A 17,559-nucleotide genomic window follows, 5' to 3' on the forward strand; every position below is an offset into this window, starting at 1 on the left:
ATTGATTATGGAGGAACCTATGCAAGGGAGGAGGAAGGGAGCTGCAGGGAGAAAGGTGCAGAGGATGGAGGAAGGCATCAAAGAGCCCTTTGCATTCCAAGCACGGACACCGAAGACACACACACACACAGATCTACACACAGACACACATCTGGGTTACAAAAAACACCTAGCCAGGTTGGCCCCATAGTCAATCCATTAACACCCCAACATTGATACTTTCATTTGGCCAACCAAAATGCACAATTACATTTGTACATAAGAGACAGGTGTGCATTTTGGTTGTCCCCATAAAGGTATCCTTGTGTTTTCTGTTACACATCTGGGTGTTACACAAGGGAAGGGAGGTTGGTGGCTCTCTGGTTGGAGTCCCCAATACAAGATTAAGCTGCCCTGGGTTCTCTATAAGCAAGGAGGGAGACTGATTCATTCATTCATTCATTCATTGACTAACCAGGTGTTCTTGGAGAACAGGGTGGTGTTTCGACTACCAGGGTGTGTACCTGTGTGTGTATGTGTGTGCGTGCGCGTCTGATCCAAAACATTCTGGGGGGATGCATAAGACCCTTGCCACCTCTTGAAGGAGAAGGAAGGAAGGGAGTGTGAAGAGCATCTGGTTTCTATTGTCACTGTTCTCCTCCCTTAAAAATTGTGTGTGTGTGTGTGCTGTGTGTGAGAGAGGGGGAGAGGGAGAGGGAGAGGGAGCTATGCAGCACCATTAGGATTCAGAGAGCCTGTTGGTCTTGCAGAGAGAGGGAACAGCAATGCTTCTCTCCCTGAGAGCCAGTCCGAACCACCTGCAAACAAGGAAAGCTGGCTTTGGCTCTTAGGGCAGGAACCTGCCTGAGTCCCTCTTAAGAGGTTCCTCTCAACAGCTCTTCACGTGGTCCATAGAAAAGGAGGAGGATCAACCCCTCCATCTTCAGCTTGTTGCCCCAGCAACAGGGGCATCTTTGGCACTGCAATAACCCCCCTCCCCTTGCCATGTCTGAAAGGTTTTCGAATAGGGACCTGGGGTGGGAGTGGGGGGTGCAGGTGAGGGGTTGCTCCCGGAGGAGAAAGAAGAGATGCTGGTCTTTTTCCTGGATCTTTTGACATCAAGCCTGATCTCAACCTGGTGAGATGGCTAGCCTGACTGAGAGGACTGCCTGTGGCTTCTTGTCACATCATCTGAGCTCCCAGAACCCCTCTCTGCTATTCCATCTCAGTTTTTAAACCTCATGTTCCTTAGGTTTGTGCCGCATCCCTCTTGCTCGCCCACCCTGGGCTGATGGCAGACCGACCAATGCCCCCTGGTCCAAAACTGGACTGTTTCCGTTTAACTGTGCCCTTCAGTGCCTGTTCCTGCAGTTAGACGTGTGCATGGGCAGAATCAGCTCAGACCACCTAGACTAGTGTCCTGTTTCCAACAAGGGCAAAACAGAGCCTTTCCAAAGGAGAACATGAAGGCAACGATCGCCACACATCAACCTCACCACCAGTTTTTGTCCCCTGTTGAAAGGCACACACTTGGCTATTAAATGCCAATAGCTTTTGATAAGACAGCCTTCTCCCATTCTGTCTTAACTGGATAAATTTGGCAAGGCCTTTTGGATAGCTATCAGAGCTAGTGGCCACCTCCACTTTATCTTATTGTGGTGAATCCCATAAAATTACTGGTTCTTTCTTTGTAGGGCCATCCTGTGGCTGTTCTGATATACGCTTATAAATCCAGTATGACTGGCGGGTGACTAGAAAGTTCTAATTCAATAAGAGACAAGTGGATGTTTAGTTTCCATATATTCTCTCCATACTGTTCAACAAGCCTGGAATTGGTATATAGGCCTGTTACAGACTGCCAAAATAAAGCTGCTTCGGGTCTCTTTGGAGGTATGCTATTTAAATGATGCCTGGGTCCTAAGAGTCCGGAGGTCGCGCCAAAGCCACACTCCATTCCTAAGCACTGGAGTGCAGCTTTGGTGCCGCTTCCGGATTCTTAGGATGCATGTATCATTTAAACAGCATACCTCCAAAGAGACCCGAAGCAGCTTTATTTTGGCAGTCTGTAACAGGCCATAGTCTACTTTTTATGTGTGTGAGATTGTCTGGAGCAGTCAGGGCCAAGAGCAGTTTAGGCACATGAATTAGGAGCTGGGTGTGTTGTTGCTGCCATTTAGATGACTAACAGCACCTTATTTGAGTTGCAGGATCACACAAATGGTAAGTTGCACATCCTGTTCCCACATGAAGGCTCAATGATCTCCCACATGAACACAGCTGCCCTGTATGGTTTGATCGCAAGCACATTGGCATTAGGATCAGCCCAAGATGGTTTGTGTCTCAGATAGAAAACTGAGCCTTCACTAACTCTAGTTTCCCCAAACTATCATGTACCCAAGCCTATCATGAATTTATGCAGGAACTGCAGATTTCAGTAAGGCTCAAGCCAATGGATTTACCCAAATGGGTCAAATATATCTATGTCTCACTCTGTTACTCTTAAAAGGACTCTAGATCCATTTTTTCTGAAGTGACTCCTTCACCTTGTCTTTCTTTGCCTTGTGATTGCCCTTGAAGGTCCTCTTGTGGGAGACTCCAGCAAACCGTCCAATCCAGTTTGTCCATATCCTTGAACAGTGGGGTTTAGAACTGAACACAGGATTCCAGGTGAAGGCTGACCAAAGCAGAATACTGTTAGTTCCCTCTACCTGAATGCTATAATAGTGGCGATGCAGCCTAGAACTGCATTCTCACTTTTGGCCACCACATCACACTGCTGACTTAGGCTTAGTTTGTAGTCTACTACAAGACTCCTTGATCTTTTCCACATGGGCCAGGTGCATTTCATTTTCTCCTGCCTAAATGTAGCATCTTTACATTTATCCATGTTGAAATTCATTTTGTTAGTTCTGAGGTATTAGGTGCCCCTCCTAATTTCATGTCACTGCGGGTGCTCTGCCGCAAGGGCTGGGTTCCAATGGGAGGCACTCACTTCAAGGTGATCATCCCAGGTGCTGATACCTTCCCAGCTTTCCATCCATTCTGAAAGTCTTCGGGACGCTTCCAGGGTTGCACACTTATGAATGGAGGAAGCCACATCTCTGTCTGTGGAGGATAAACCTAGAGAGGGTGGGGGTTGTAACTAGGCCATCGTGATCTAATCCCAGAGACCCAATTTGCCAGAGATTGGTTGGGGGTGGGTGGCTGGGGAGGGAGTGTCAATTTATAATGATTTTTCTTCTTTTCCTTTCTCTCTCTACCCCCACCCTCATCTGTTTTCCCTGCCCTGGAGGTTGTGTGATAAAGATTAATTTGCTATTTCTGGGCCTGTGACATTTTTCAGAGCCTTCTGCTAGCTGCTGCCTCAATGTTGAGTCTGGACCTGGTCCAGCCAACAAGATTAGCACTTCAGGCAATGAGGAGGGGTCACAGGGAACATGGCACATGGCACATGCCAGGACAGCACAAGGGATGCTGCTTGGGGCTGGATGCATGGAGAGAACAGAACTGAGGACATGGCGGGGGTGGTTGAGTGGCTGGGGGGACCAAGGCCGCCTCAGCACACTTGTATTGTGGAAACCTCCCTCCCCCTTTTCCCTTTAGACTCTTCCATCCCCACATCTAGCCAAAACAAACTCCAACCCTTGTGACTCTTGCCTCCCCCTCGATTGTTTATTCCGCTGTTGAAACTGTGGCTGTAAGGTCCCTGGAAGCAGGCACCTGGGTCCATCTTATGAAACTCTTTAAAGAGAGAAAGCAGGCCTATGGATGGCTCTGGTGTGGCCACGATATCCATCACAGCAATGCCTCAATTATAAATTGCCTGACTGTGGCTTTCTGCAAATTTGATCTCTACAGCTTCTTAAACCTTTTTGCCTGAATGCAGGGTTAACATCCCATTTTCCTGTTTCCAAATCTTTAGCCCTCAGAAGAACTTTCAAATTATGGGATTTATAATGTACTAAAATGTATTGGGCTTTATGATTCTTTATATATATATTACTAATTTGATGGATTTTATGTATGTACACACACACAAACACACACACACTCTTTATATTTTATAGATACTTAGAAGAGCTTTCTGGACAAAATGGGGTTTATCTGTCTTTCTGCATGTTATGAAATGAAATGTAGGGATTAATTTAATGCTATCTAGAGTCTAAGTAGAAGCGTTTCAGAGTAGAAACCTTTGCCTAGCCCAAGACAGTCAAATAATGGCCGCACACTTAAGAGCATTTAACACTGTCAGAACAAAATGGAATAGTAAAGAGATTAGATATTTACATTAATTACAGCAATAATCCCACAACTAATTAGGTAGCTGGTACTGTGAAACAATGTCTGAAAGCATAAGAAAAATGTAACAGATTGGAGTAGCTTCATGAAGGTACTTGGTGTGTGTGTGTGAAGAAGGATTAGAATAAGGAAAGCTCTGCTGGTTCTCTCCCTCCCTCTCTCTCTCTCTCTCTCTCTCTCTTGGTGTATGCACACTGCAGAATTAAAGCAGTTTGATACCACTTTAACTGCCATGATTCTATCCTACGAAATCCTAGGATCTGTACTTTGGTGAAGTATTCAGCCTGGCTTGTCAGACAGCTTTAGTGCCTCACCAAACTACAAATCCTGGCATTCTGTAGGACAGAGCCATGGCATTTAAAGTGGTATCAAACTGCTTTAATTCTGAAGTGTGAATGCACCCTCTGTCTCTGTCTCTACACAAACACCCACTCGGTGTTTGTGTATCTGTCCGGTGACTACTTAACAAGGCAGCAAACTACAAGGCTTCTGCTACAATCAAGCTAACTTTGGATCTGATGGATCCCCAACTGTTCCATTCCATTCCGCTGGGCAGGTCTGTGGTTGGCTTGTTAGCTGCAGCAGCTTTGAGCTGGGGTACCAAATCATCCACCCCACTTTCAGTCAAGGTAATTTAAAAATTATGATCTCCTGGGCCAAACCCCATTCCCATCCCTTCTACCTTACTGGACAGAAGTCAGTTGGGTTTAAGATGTGATGGTGGTGGTGGTAAGATCTACCACATCTGTCCTCATGAATATCCTGTCCTTCGTTTTATTATATGGGCCCAAACAGACAGGCCAAAATAAAGCTGCTTTGGGTCACTTTGGAGGTATGCTGTTTAAATGATGCATGCGTCTTAAGAGGCCAGAAGCCGTGCCAAAGTCATGCTCCAGTCCTAAGAACTGGAGCACAGCTTTGGTGCAGCTTATAGCCTATTAAGATGCATGCGTCATTTAAACAGCATACCTCCAAAGTGACCCGAAACCAGCTTTATTTTGGCCTGTCTGTTCGGGCCCATATATTTTATTTTATACCTTCTCTAGAAAGCTGGTTATTTTAGTTTATACTTTCCTAGAAATGGTTCATGGTCATGGGCCTCATACTTCTTGGTCCTGGGTAGATCTCTCTGATCCATAAAGCCTACCATGTTGGCAGTTGCCATTCATTGGGGGTGGCAGCTTGTGTCATTTGGAGGTGCTTCTAGTTAGCAGTTATCTGGTGGGAGACATTTTGCTCATATTTCCGTCTTTGTTTCTGGCTGCTGCAGAGCAGGCTGCCCTCCCTCTTGGCTGCCATCTGTGCATTGGGCCTCTTGGAATAGTATGCCAACTTCATTTCTAAATCCCAGTTCAATAAAAATGAGGCATATCTTTTTGCTGTGGTGGTGTGCCTTCAAGTCTTTTCTGATTGATGGTGCTCCTAAGGCAACTAATTTACATTTTGTTGTTTTAAATTGGATGTGCCCCCCCCCCCCCAGTCCTAGCTTGCCTTTAGCAGGATGTAGTACCAACTAAATATATGTAAGATTGCACCCTTAGTCATTATTATTTCTGATAAGTGGATGGATTTTGTGTATGTGTGTGCGTGTGTACTTTCTTCATGTGATTTCTCTCTTCTGTATCCTGAAGAGGATGCAAAGTAGATGGAAGATACAATACAGCAGTAAGGTGTAAAGAGAGACATTATGATTGTTAATGAGTACATCGCTGTGGATGGCTTTAATCCTATTTACCACCTCTTTTACACTCTAAATTCTTGCAGCAAACAAGCACAAGCCCTGGATTGAGGCTGAGTATCAAGGTATCGTTATGGAGAATGACAATACAGTTCTGCTGAACCCACCCCTCTTTGCTCTGGACAAGGATGCTCCACTGCGCTATGCAGGTACGTGGATGGAGGGTGGCTGGAAGAGGGAAAGGAACAGAATCATTCCAAGGTTAGATATTTCTTATGCACAACCTGAGTCTCAACCAGGTCTAGGTCTGTATTGGAAAATGTCTGCTGGAAGCTTCAACAGTACATACGGTGTAGGCATTGTACAGTATGTGTATTTTAAAGCCATTGAATAATATGTATTATAATGTTATAAAACTAAAGTGGAATATACTTTATACGTATATTTTTATAAGTTCAAAAGGCTCTGCTTATTAGACATCCTCGTGTTTTTGCATTCACTGGTAAGAAGGCATGAGCAGGCTTGTTTTCCTATTGAGAAGCTGTTATACTGCAAGTACATTTTTGTTACGATGGTATAAGTAAGGACCAAAGTGAATCTTTAAATACATGACTTAACTCTTGCGTTGCTTCTTTATTTGTTTTGTTTTGTTTTGTTTATTAACTATCAACAGCAGGAGAACTCAGTTTAGACAGGGAATCAGAATTTGGGGAGAAAGTCAATTTAATGCTTTGACCCTTAGTAGTCCCCATCTCGGTCTTCCCATTTGTGGCTACTTAATTTTTTAAAAGCATGAAAGGGCCCACAGAGCAGAGGTTCTCCATACCTGTTGTGTGCCGGCACTCTGTTGTCACCTCCCCATAGCTATGGTTGGGGTGTTCCAGATTATAGGGTGTTTGCTTCAAGGGTTCAGGGGTTTGCTTTCCTCTACAGAGTCTCAGGGGGAAAGAGTTAAATGCCTGCATGCAAGTGGGCAATGGGCTAATTTTTGATATTGGCCCCATTCTGTGGAGATTATTGCACTCCCCACTACAAGGGGAAATGTACCGCGGGCTTCTGCCAGCTTCTAGATGTGGAACGCTCTGGCAGGGTTATTGTTTGAGAGATACGTTTCCATGAAGGCCCAAGGAAAGATTCTCCCATATCATCAGGGTCCCACCTGGATTACTCTCTTGATGTAGAATTGCCAGGGTTCAGTAGTAGGACCATATCTCCCTAAATGTAGGAAGGTAATGGTGGCAGCTTCATGCAGTGAACTCACAATGTCACTTCTCTTTGTACTACCTGTGAATCACAAAAAGGCATGTTTTGAAAGTGGGTTTTGGAGAAGATATGTGCCATTCATGTGGCAAAACCCTTGACGCAGTCTGCTATGCGGAACATCTATCCGAAACTAGAAAATGATGAATTGCCAGTAAAAGTTACCTCTAACCCTTTGCTAAAGATAGGGTTGCCATATCCCGCCCCCCGGCGGGACAATCCCGGTTTGGGCGGTGCCATCCCGGTCCCGGTCCGGTTTGCCGCCCAAACCGGGACGGCCCCGCCCACCGCGGCCACCTCCGCCGCCGCGGCTCCAAGGCCTTTCTGAGGCCTGGGGCGAGGCCGGGGCGATCGCCGCCGGCCTCCTCCCCTCCTTCCTGGTCCCAGCCGGGGCCAAGAAGGAGCCGAGGCCGCGGCGATCGCCGCCGGCCTCCTCCCCTCCTTCCTGGTCCCTGCGGGGGCCAAGAAGGAGCCGAGGCCGCGGCGATCGCCGCCGGCCTCCTCCCCTCCTTCCTGGTCCCAGCCGGGGCCAAGAAGGAGCCGAGGCCGCGGCGATCGCCGCCGGCCTCCTCCCCTCCTTCCTGGTCCCAGCCGGGGCCAAGAAGGAGCCGAGGCCGCGGCGATCGCCGCCGGCCTCCTCCCCTCCTTCCTGGTCCCTGCGGGGGCCAAGAAGGAGCCGAGGCCGCGGCGATCGCCGCCGGCCTCCTCCCCTCCTTCCTGGTCCCAGCCGGGGCCAAGAAGGAGCCGAGGCCGCGGCGATCGCCGCCGGCCTCCTCCCCTCCTTCCTGGTCCCTGCGGGGGCCAAGAAGGAGCCGAGGCCGCGGCGATCGCCGCCGGCCTCCTCCCCTCCTTCCTGGTCCCAGCCGGGGCCAAGAAGGAGCCGAGGCCGCGGCGATCGCCGCCGGCCTCCTCCCCTCCTTCCTGGTCCCTGCGGGGGCCAAGAAGGAGCCGAGGCCGCGGCGATCGCCGCCGGCCTCCTCCCCTCCTTCCTGGTCCCAGCCGGGGCCAAGAAGGAGCCGAGGCCGCGGCGATCGCCGCCGGCCTCCTCCCCTCCTTCCTGGTCCCTGCGGGGGCCAAGAAGGAGCCGAGGCCGCGGCGATCGCCGCCGGCCTCCTCCCCTCCTTCCTGGTCCCAGCCGGGGCCAAGAAGGAGCCGAGGCCGCGGCGATCGCCGCCGGCCTCCTCCCCTCCTTCCTGGTCCCAGCCGGGGCCAAGAAGGAGCCGAGGCCGCGGCGATCGCCGCCGGCCTCCTCCCCTCCTTCCTGGTCCCTGCGGGGGCCAAGAAGGAGCCGAGGCCGCGGCGATCGCCGCCGGCCTCCTCCCCTCCTTCCTGGTCCCAGCCGGGGCCAAGAAGGAGCCGAGGCCGCGGCGATCGCCGCCGGCCTCCTCCCCTCCTTCCTGGTCCCTGCGGGGGCCAAGAAGGAGCCGAGGCCGCGGCGATCGCCGCCGGCCTCCTCCCCTCCTTCCTGGTCCCAGCCGGGGCCAAGAAGGAGCCGAGGCCGCGGCGATCGCCGCCGGCCTCCTCCCCTCCTTCCTGGTCCCAGCCGGGGCCAAGAAGGAGCCGAGGCCGCGGCGATCGCCGCCAGCCTCCTCCCCTCCTTCCTGGTCCCTGCGGGGGCCAAGAAGGAGGCGAGGCTGCGGCGATCGCCGCCGGCCTCCTCCCCTCCTTCCTGGGCCCTGAGGGTCCCAGGAACGAGGAGAGGCCCCGATCCTGGCCTCCGATCGTGGCGGGGTCCAGGCGGGGAGGGAAAGCCTCCTTAAGTGGAGGCTTTCCCTTGCCGCTTGGCCTCCGCTGCGATCGCGGTAAAATGTAGGACAGAATTTTCAAATGTAGGACACACTTTTTGTGTGTCCTACATTTGAAAATTTTGTCCTACATTTTTCCCGGTTTCGAGGTCCGGCACTATGGCAACCCTAGCTAAAGAGGACATAATGAAACCATATTTCAAATGTAACAAGAGATGAAATGAGGGGGTCATTCAGATGCCTTTTTTTTTAGTATGACAGTGCAAATAATCTCCCTCACAAAGTGTGGTTTGTTCACACTATGGAACCACATCTATGGCATCTCTGAGAGTTAGGGTGCTTACATGTGCAAGGCAGTTGAATAAAGATGGAGTTATGTGAATGTGTTTGAAACATGTTCAAGACATGCAGAGTTTCATCCTGTTTAATCCTGGGCCTATCTGTATCAGTTATTCACACTACTGATGATGCAAATCTTTTTTTAAAACTGGGGGGTGGGGTGGGGGGAGAGAGAGAAACGGTAGAGATTATCCCGGGTTAAGTGGAGTTTTTTTGGCCAAACTTAATTGGAACATGCTTTAATTGGATGCATTTGAAATGCATCTGAACAACAAAGATTCAACCCAGATTATTTTCACCATCTGAATAACCCATACAATATGAGGAAGGAGGACTAAGAAGAAACCGTTTCTAGTTACTTTTAAAAGTTATTTTAAGGGGGCATTTCCGAGGCATTTTGAGTGGAATTTTTCAATGTTTATACAAGTCTGGAATGGAAAAGTAACAGACAAGACACTGAGCAATGAGTTACCAAAGATCTTTGCAATGTAAAAAAAAAATTGTAAAAACTACTTTGCTGAGCTTTGCAGATAACTTTGACATACTACCTCTCTAAGCTGCTTAATGGACATAGTTCAAATGGAATTTGCAAAGTAGGTGTCTTCTGTGACTTGGTGCAGAAAACCAGGGAGCATTGAGAAGCATGGTGGAGTGAAGGTGGTCTGGTTTACATGAAAAAAGGGGTGCTTGCTTCATGTATTTCTCCCCCTTTCCTCTTTCTATTCCTTTCTTCTGGGGACCCAGGTGAAATTTGTGGATTCCGGATTCATGGGGCAGGGGTGCCTTTTGAAGCAGTGATCCTGGACAAAGCAACAGGCGAGGGGTTGATCCGGGCCAAAGAGCCAGTGGACTGCGAAGCTCACAAGGAGCACACCTTCACCATCCAGGCCTATGACTGTGGTGAGGGACCAGATGGTACCAACACCAAGAAATCCCACAAGTAAGACCAAAGTTTATTGGATTCAGAGTGGTGCTAATGCTACTTTCCCCTTAACTTGTCAAGGGTTTTAGAGGAATACCATTTATGACAGTCTTGGATTAAGCCCCACAGAAAAATCTTCCTTCAGGAAATGTGAAGTATTTTGTTTCAGATTTCTGTAGGATATTTAAAAGTCTGTAGAGTAGTTAAGTTTTGACTGAATGCCCCTCTAATACCACATTTCTTTGATTGTTAGTAAATTTTATTAACGTGGTCTGTGTAGCATTTGCTTATGCTCTAAAATACTTCAAACCGTAGGATGGAATAACATGATGTCTCAGAAAGTGTGGTACAAAACTTATGTTTGCTGATGTAATGTGAGTGGTGATGGGATGCTTGAAGGAAAAAAGTGGTGGTAACAAATGGAGTAGCCTGAGCAATCCTGTACCCATTGATTCCTCTGCAAATGCTTCCTGCCCCACAAGACTTCTATCTGCCCATATGACTTACTTCCAAAGATGACTGCAAAGAATATGATGAAAAATAACCTGGGAAGGATGTTTGTCAGGGAGAACTGATAGGTAGAGGGAAGGCTAATGGCTTCTTTCTTCATAGAAAATACCTCTACCCTAGTCTTACAAGGGAAACAGGGTTTAGGAACTTGTATATTTTCTCATAATGTTCAGTTCTGCTCTTGTTAGTCTTTACAAAAATCCTATAAAATAGATAAGAATTATTAATTTGATGTTGGGCGGTGGGGGTTAGAATGGGAGAGCTGACTGGTAATTGCTTGTCTAAGGCCCTTGCTTTATCACACTAGCGGGCAAACAGGATTTAAACGAGATTTAAACTAGAGAAAACCAGGAAATGTCTAAAGTTTATCACACGACGTTTCTTGTTTTTTTCTAGTCTAATTCTCATTTAAATCTCGTTTGCCTGCTGGTGTGATAAAGCAGCCTGTGTGTATAGGCCAGAATACTCTGAAGTCAGCCCAGAGTATTCTGGCCCTGGAGCTGTGCCATGTCCCCGCATTACCTGGCACTCCCATTGCAATGCAGGGCAGTTGTTTGCATATGTGTCCCACTGTGCTGTCTGGTGCTGCCACCTCCATGAATCGTTCCCTTTGAGGTCAGGACAAGACGCCCAGTGTCAATCATGTGGCTGGATGCCTCCTTCTGACTTTAGAACAAGTGACTTGCTGTGGCAGCAGATGCACCAGGTAGCACAGCAGGATGTGGTGTAGACAGCCACCTGGCATCACAACAGGGAGCTCTGAATCTTCCTGGAAGATACAAATTTGTACAGAGTGAATTTGTTATAAGGGGTATACCTCGTTTTGGTGCTGTATGGGGCAGACGTAGGGTTGCCATAATTCTCTACCATGAAACTGGGGAAAATGTAGGAGAAAATGTAGGCCATTCAAGAAAAATTGTTAATGTGAACTGCCTTGGGTCCCTTCAGGGAGAAAGGTGGGATAGAAATTAAATAAATAAATGGAGGACATGACCAACTAAAACCCAAAAGCATTAATAAAACTAGAAAAACCCCATTAACATAAATTCATGCTGTGCCTCATTTCCAGGGAGGGGTTGCTGTGCCGCCTGTGCCTCAGGCCCAGGGAGGTCTCCCTTAGCCTTGCCGCAGGATCAGGGAGGTGGCACCGGTGGCTGAGAAGGCCCCAACCATCCAGCCCCAAGTGAGGCCTGGTGGACTTGCCAGGCCTCACAAGCCACCGCCACCACACCAAAGCGGTGGTGGGACATTCTTCTAAAACTGGACTGCGACATCCCCAAAGGCTGAAAAATCAGGAATGTCCTGACCAAAACCAGGATATGGCAACCCTAGGCAGACATTGCCTGAACTGTTCACACCAGGACCAAGAACTCCCCACTAAGAGGACCTAGGAGACAATGCTTCTTTGGCCCATGCTTACAGGGCCTCAGATCACCTCAAATCTGTGATCTTGCCTGTCTCCAGGCCAGTCTGAGCTGAGGTGAAATCTGAAGTAGGACTAAGGACACAAGGAAGCTCACTTATATGGTAGAAGCTATTCAGAGACTTCCCTGGTCCTGCCTAGAGATGCTGGATGCTGAGCCTGGAATCCTCTGCATGTAAAGCAGGTGTTCAGATCCTAAGCAGTAGCCCTTCCCTTTCCTTATTGACAACGGCGGGGTACAAACCGCCGCTTTGCGGCGGTCTGCCGCCGCCGCCGGTAGATCCGTGGGGGAGCCGGAGCCTTCAGACGGCACGGCTCCCGCGCGGACCGAAAAAGAAGCTCCAAAATGGAGCTTCTTTTTCAGTCGCGTTTGTGATGTAGCGAGGCGCCAGGGGCGCACTCGCTACGTCATAAAGGCTGCGACACGTACGGACGCTCAGCGTCCGATACGTAAAGATGGCGGCACCCATGTGGAAGGGGCGCCGCCATCTTGTACGTATAGGATACGTACTAGGGTTAGGGGGGGTGCGGAAGCACCGCCCCTTCCTAACCCTAGTACGTATCCTATACGTACTAAATGGCGGTATGTATCCCGCCAATGATGGTGCATGTGTGCACTATGTGTGCACTATGCATAGTGCAAACTCTTGTGCACCGTTTCAGATGGTTTCTTGGATGCTTTAACCTTAACCCTATGAAACCTCTGCTGAAGTTGACAGGCTTGTTTCCTCTGTGCCTTGATTAATTATGGGATCTTGGAAAGTGTGACTCTTGTATTTCCACGCTTAACTGTAGTTTTGTGTTCTTTGAGATTCTGCTTGTTAGAGGCAACATGAATCAGCCAGGATTTAAATTTGTGGTAAGCGCTACCTCAGTTCAGTCCTGGATTCTTTAATTGCCAATGCCCATCTATGAAGCAAGAAATAATACTCCTGAGCAAGTGTAGAGGACAATCCTCTGATCACTGAGTAACTACTGCCGACTCTTACACCTTTGAAAAGAAGGGCATAGAGAGAATTCAGTTTTCCATGGAAGTTATAGGCTCAGCATCTCTCTTCAGAAATGAGTTCATGGACTCAGCTCTTCATTGACTCTTTTTTGCTCAGGGCCACTGTTCATGTGCGGGTGAATGATGTCAACGAGTTTGCTCCAGTCTTTGTGGATAAGCTTTACCATGTGGCAGTGACAGAAGGGAAGCTCTATGATCGCATCCTGCGTGTGGAAGCCATTGATGGTGACTGCTCCCCTCAGTATAGCCAGATCTGCTACTATGAGATCCTGACTCCAAACGTCCCTTTCCTCATTGACAATGACGGTGAGGACATGAACTGGTCCCTGGATGCTAAGTGGCCACATAAACTGGGGAAATATTGTTGTGAATCATACAGGTTTAGGAATGAGACAGTTGCTGTGATATTGAAGGCAAACTAGACAATATGGCAGAATTCAAAGATATAGCCATGTTAGTCTAGAAACTCAGTATGCAAAGGGATCTTGCAGCACCTTTGAGACTAACTGAAAGACAGAAGTTGGTAGCGTGAGCTTTCCTAGACTTGAGTCTACTTCCTCAGATGCTTCTTGTGCCTCGCAGGAAGTAGGCTGAGGTCTACAAAATCTCATACTACCAATTTTTCTCTTTCAATTAGTCTCAAAGCTGCTCAAAGATTCCTTTGAATACTAGACAACATGGTGTTTTGTTTTTGTTTTTAACTAAAAAGCAGGTGTTGGAGGTTGCCTGTTTTAATGCAGGAACTGCAAGGTGTGGGGTACAATAAAGACATAATGATCATTTTCCCTCTCACCACATGCCCATTCCTGTCTGCATGGGCATGGGCCCAGTATTCTCCCATGAGCTGGCAGCTGGACAGTGGCACTACTGAGTGGACAGTAGCAGGAATATAGGCGGTTATGTGTGTGTGGTATGCCTTCAAGTCATTTCTGACTTCTGGCAACCCTAAGGTGGACCTATAATGAGATTTTTTTTGGCAGGGTTTGTTTAGAGGAGACTTGTCATTGCCTTCCTCTGAGCCTGAGAGAGTGTGACTTGCACAAGGTCACTCAGTGGGTTTTATGGCTGACCTGGGAATTGAACCTTGCTCTCCAGAGTCATAGTCCAGCTCTTAAACCACTAAACCATGCTGACTCTCATAGCAGGTTAAACACCCCCTAATCCCATTGCCATTCTTCTGGTCCCATTCACAGCCTTAAAACAAATGTTCTGCCATATTTTTTTTTAAAAAGAGTTTATTCATGTATCTTCAGCATATTGATTTTTTCACTGGGTGGTGCCAAATGTCATAATGGTCTGTTAGGTGTGTGTGAATACTTCTTCACATATTTCAAAATTCAGTAAACAAATTTCAGGAACCACAGTGCTAGGTTATGTGCTTGACATTAACAAAGGCCCGGTTCACATGGGTGGCAAAACACCACTCCTCTAGGCAGCTTCTTTTTTGCAGTGATGCAGCCCTATGATGCTGCTTCTGTTGAGAGGTGTCTGTATGCAGCGCCAAAGCTGCAGAGCTGTGGCGTCCGCTGTATGGATGGGCGCACACACCTGCGACATCACTAGGGCTGGATGAGCCTTGACGCCCAGCCCTATCGAGCCCTAATGTCGCTGCAATGTGCCTGTCTGTACTGAGCCAGAGAAAGGCTTTAGCAGACTTGGTGTCTGAAGTTTGTTCAGAAAAGACTCAGGTAAGATTTCTCTTTAAAAATTTATTCTGGTTCTCATGATATTTACTAATGCAGGGCACAGGTAGCTGCAGGTGTGGGTTTACCACAGAATGTAACTAAAGTGGTCCTCTGAGGTATGTGCCTGCATTACATTGTAAAGTGTCAGTGTGCACCTAAAAATGTAATCCAGTTATAAGTTTGCAGGGAGACAGCCATGTCACTCTGTTTCACCATTAAAAGGAAAAGTGGTCTGTGAGTGTGGTGGTGGTGGTGGTGGGAACAGAAGGAAGGCTTTACAGCACCTTTGAGATTAACTGAAATATTTAAGCATAAGCTTTGTGGACTCTGTTAAATCATATACTAAAATATATCCGTTAGCCACAAAAGTACTCAAATCCACCTTTTCCCTTCTCTAGTTATAAGTACTATATCTAGTCTTTTTGTACCCTTATGCTGTTCTGATGTTTCCGGCAGTAAACATAGAAAGTGAGAAGGGCAGATTTGAATTCCCAAATGTATCATGGGCAGAGTTTAGCAGCAATGTGACTTCTGCCATATAAAGTTCAGAATGGCTCAAAGTTTGGAAACGGTGAACTCTGTTACTAGGGGGATTACTGAAATTATTAGGAGTGTGCGCCCATTATGTTTCTTTCTCTCTCCCTCCCCTTCTCCCTTCCTTTCTCATCCCCGCCATACTCACATTCATACCAAATTTCCTTCCTTTTTTCATACCATGAGTATACATATTTCTTTTCCTAAAATTTCCTTTTTGATTTCCTTCTTTCCCTTTCTCCACTTTTTCATGTTGCCTCCCATTGTATACCTTTAATGCTGCATCCCCCCCCCCCTTTTTTTTTCTTTCAAGTTTGCATTTCTTGGTTGGCTTTCATGTTTTTCAACCTTTTAACTCATCCTTACTGTTTTGGCCAGGGAATATTGAAAACACTGAGAAACTTCAGTACAGCAGTGAGCGCCTCTATAAGTTTACTGTGACAGCCTATGACTGTGGCAAGAAACGGGCCTCTGATGATGCTGAGGTGGAGATCCAGGTGAAGCCCACCTGCAAACCCAGTTGGCAAGGTAGGAGGACCTTTCCTTGGGAACATTTCCTTCCCCGTCATCCCTTTACTTCCCCAAACTGGTCTCTGAACCCTTTGGTGTTTAGTTTTTAGTGTTCTCCCTTCCTTACCTTATCAGTTGTCCTTTCACCCTAAATTACCTGGTCTGATACTTATAGCAAGTAGCAATAGCAAGTACATTTCTGTGCCACTAATACAGATTTTGTAGTAGTGTGCTCCTGAATCTGAGAGAAGGAGGAATGCCTTTGAAGATGGAACGCATCATAATTTTTTTTTTTTTGGTAATTTAAGATGGTATTTTTTTACATAAATGTGTTACCTGAGATTAGTTGAAAACACCTTTTTAATAAAGTGAAAGGAGTTAGTTATGTGATTAACCGAACGAGTTAATCAGCTAAATGTCTCAAACCTAATAACATAAATTCAGATTGTAAAGTCCTTGAATCAGGGACCTGATTTTCTCGCTTAATTCACTCTGTAATTACCATGTACATTGGTAGCAGTGCAGAAATAATAATCGCTGCAATGATGGCAATGTTGCCAAAAATAACATTTTGCTGCAAATCTTTGCTTTACTTTTTACTTTTGTATTTGTTTAATCACACAATTTCATCTTTGTTTTCATCTGGAGTGCAATTTACAGATGGTTGCTGGCAGGAAAAACAATTGAAAATTCAGGGTGAGGCAGGTTGTTTTGAATATACCCGAGTCTACATTGCATAATACCCATGCATTTTTTAGATCGTTTGCTAGAGTTGTTTTTATTACTGATACTAACTAGAGAGGTCTTTCTGTACACCTGAGGCCCCCAGCACAATCAAGGCTCTCCCCAGTTTGACAGATGTCATTCAGTGCCCCCATGAGACATCATTAGCTTTGGCCCTAGGTTTGACATCTACTCTGTAGCATTGCCACTTCCCCTCCTCCTCCCCTTTCCCTATTTATTTGTATCCTGCATTCCCTCCCCCCAAAAATGGGACTTAAAAGTGGCTTATAATTTCAAAGAACAATACAATTATAACATTAAAAAGTGAATATTAAAATAGAATTGCAGTGGTCCCTCCACATTTGCTGGGGTTAAGGGTGAAGGACCTCCATGAATATGGAAAAAATGCAAATAAAACCCCCCACTATTCTTTTTACCTAAGAGAACACATCTCTAGGAATATCCAGGTTCTCCAGTGCCACTTGTGTTCCCACCAACCATATTTGTGATCATGGTGGGACTAAGAGCAGGGCCTCTCTGGATGATCTCAAGGGAGATCATGACATGGAGACGGCATAAGGATGGGATTACTCCCCTGTCCTTATCCCATCTTTAACTGTGATTGCAGAAAAGGCTTTCAGATCACAGCGCTATTGTCCGTCATTGAAGTGGCATTGTATTAACACAGGCATGCACGACATATGGCCCTGGGCCAAAATGATTTTGGGTGGCCCACAGGGATGTGGAAGGACTTCAAGGCACATCCATGGGTCAGCCTCCTCCTGAGGAGTGGGCCATACAGAGGAGGAGGAGGAAGGGGCAAATGCTCACACTGCAAGGCTTTCTCCTGAGGAGAAGGCCAGGCGGTGGAAGAAGAGGAGGACAGGCAAACACTCACCCTACAAAGCTCCTCCACTGCCTGCTTTCTCCCAAGGAGAAGGTC

At 47.2% G+C, this 17,559-nt stretch overlaps 1 protein-coding gene across 1 annotated transcript in view; it reads left to right on the forward strand.

The window, feature by feature from the left end:
- Positions 1–17,559, forward strand: part of CLSTN3 (calsyntenin 3) — a 39,669-nt gene that overhangs the window by 472 nt on the left and 21,638 nt on the right. The window contains exons 2-5 of the mRNA XM_089488969.1: positions 6,043–6,165; positions 10,045–10,240; positions 13,262–13,470; positions 15,762–15,911. Coding sequence (XP_089345095.1) covers positions 6,043–6,165; positions 10,045–10,240; positions 13,262–13,470; positions 15,762–15,911 — 678 coding nt within the window. The remainder of the gene's footprint in view (positions 1–6,042; positions 6,166–10,044; positions 10,241–13,261; positions 13,471–15,761; positions 15,912–17,559) is intronic.

The sequence above is a fragment of the Sceloporus occidentalis genome, unplaced genomic scaffold, assembly GCF_023333645.1.
Source record: "Sceloporus occidentalis isolate IW3139 unplaced genomic scaffold, rSceOcc1.0.p SCAF_1, whole genome shotgun sequence".
NCBI lineage: Eukaryota > Metazoa > Chordata > Lepidosauria > Squamata > Phrynosomatidae > Sceloporus > Sceloporus occidentalis.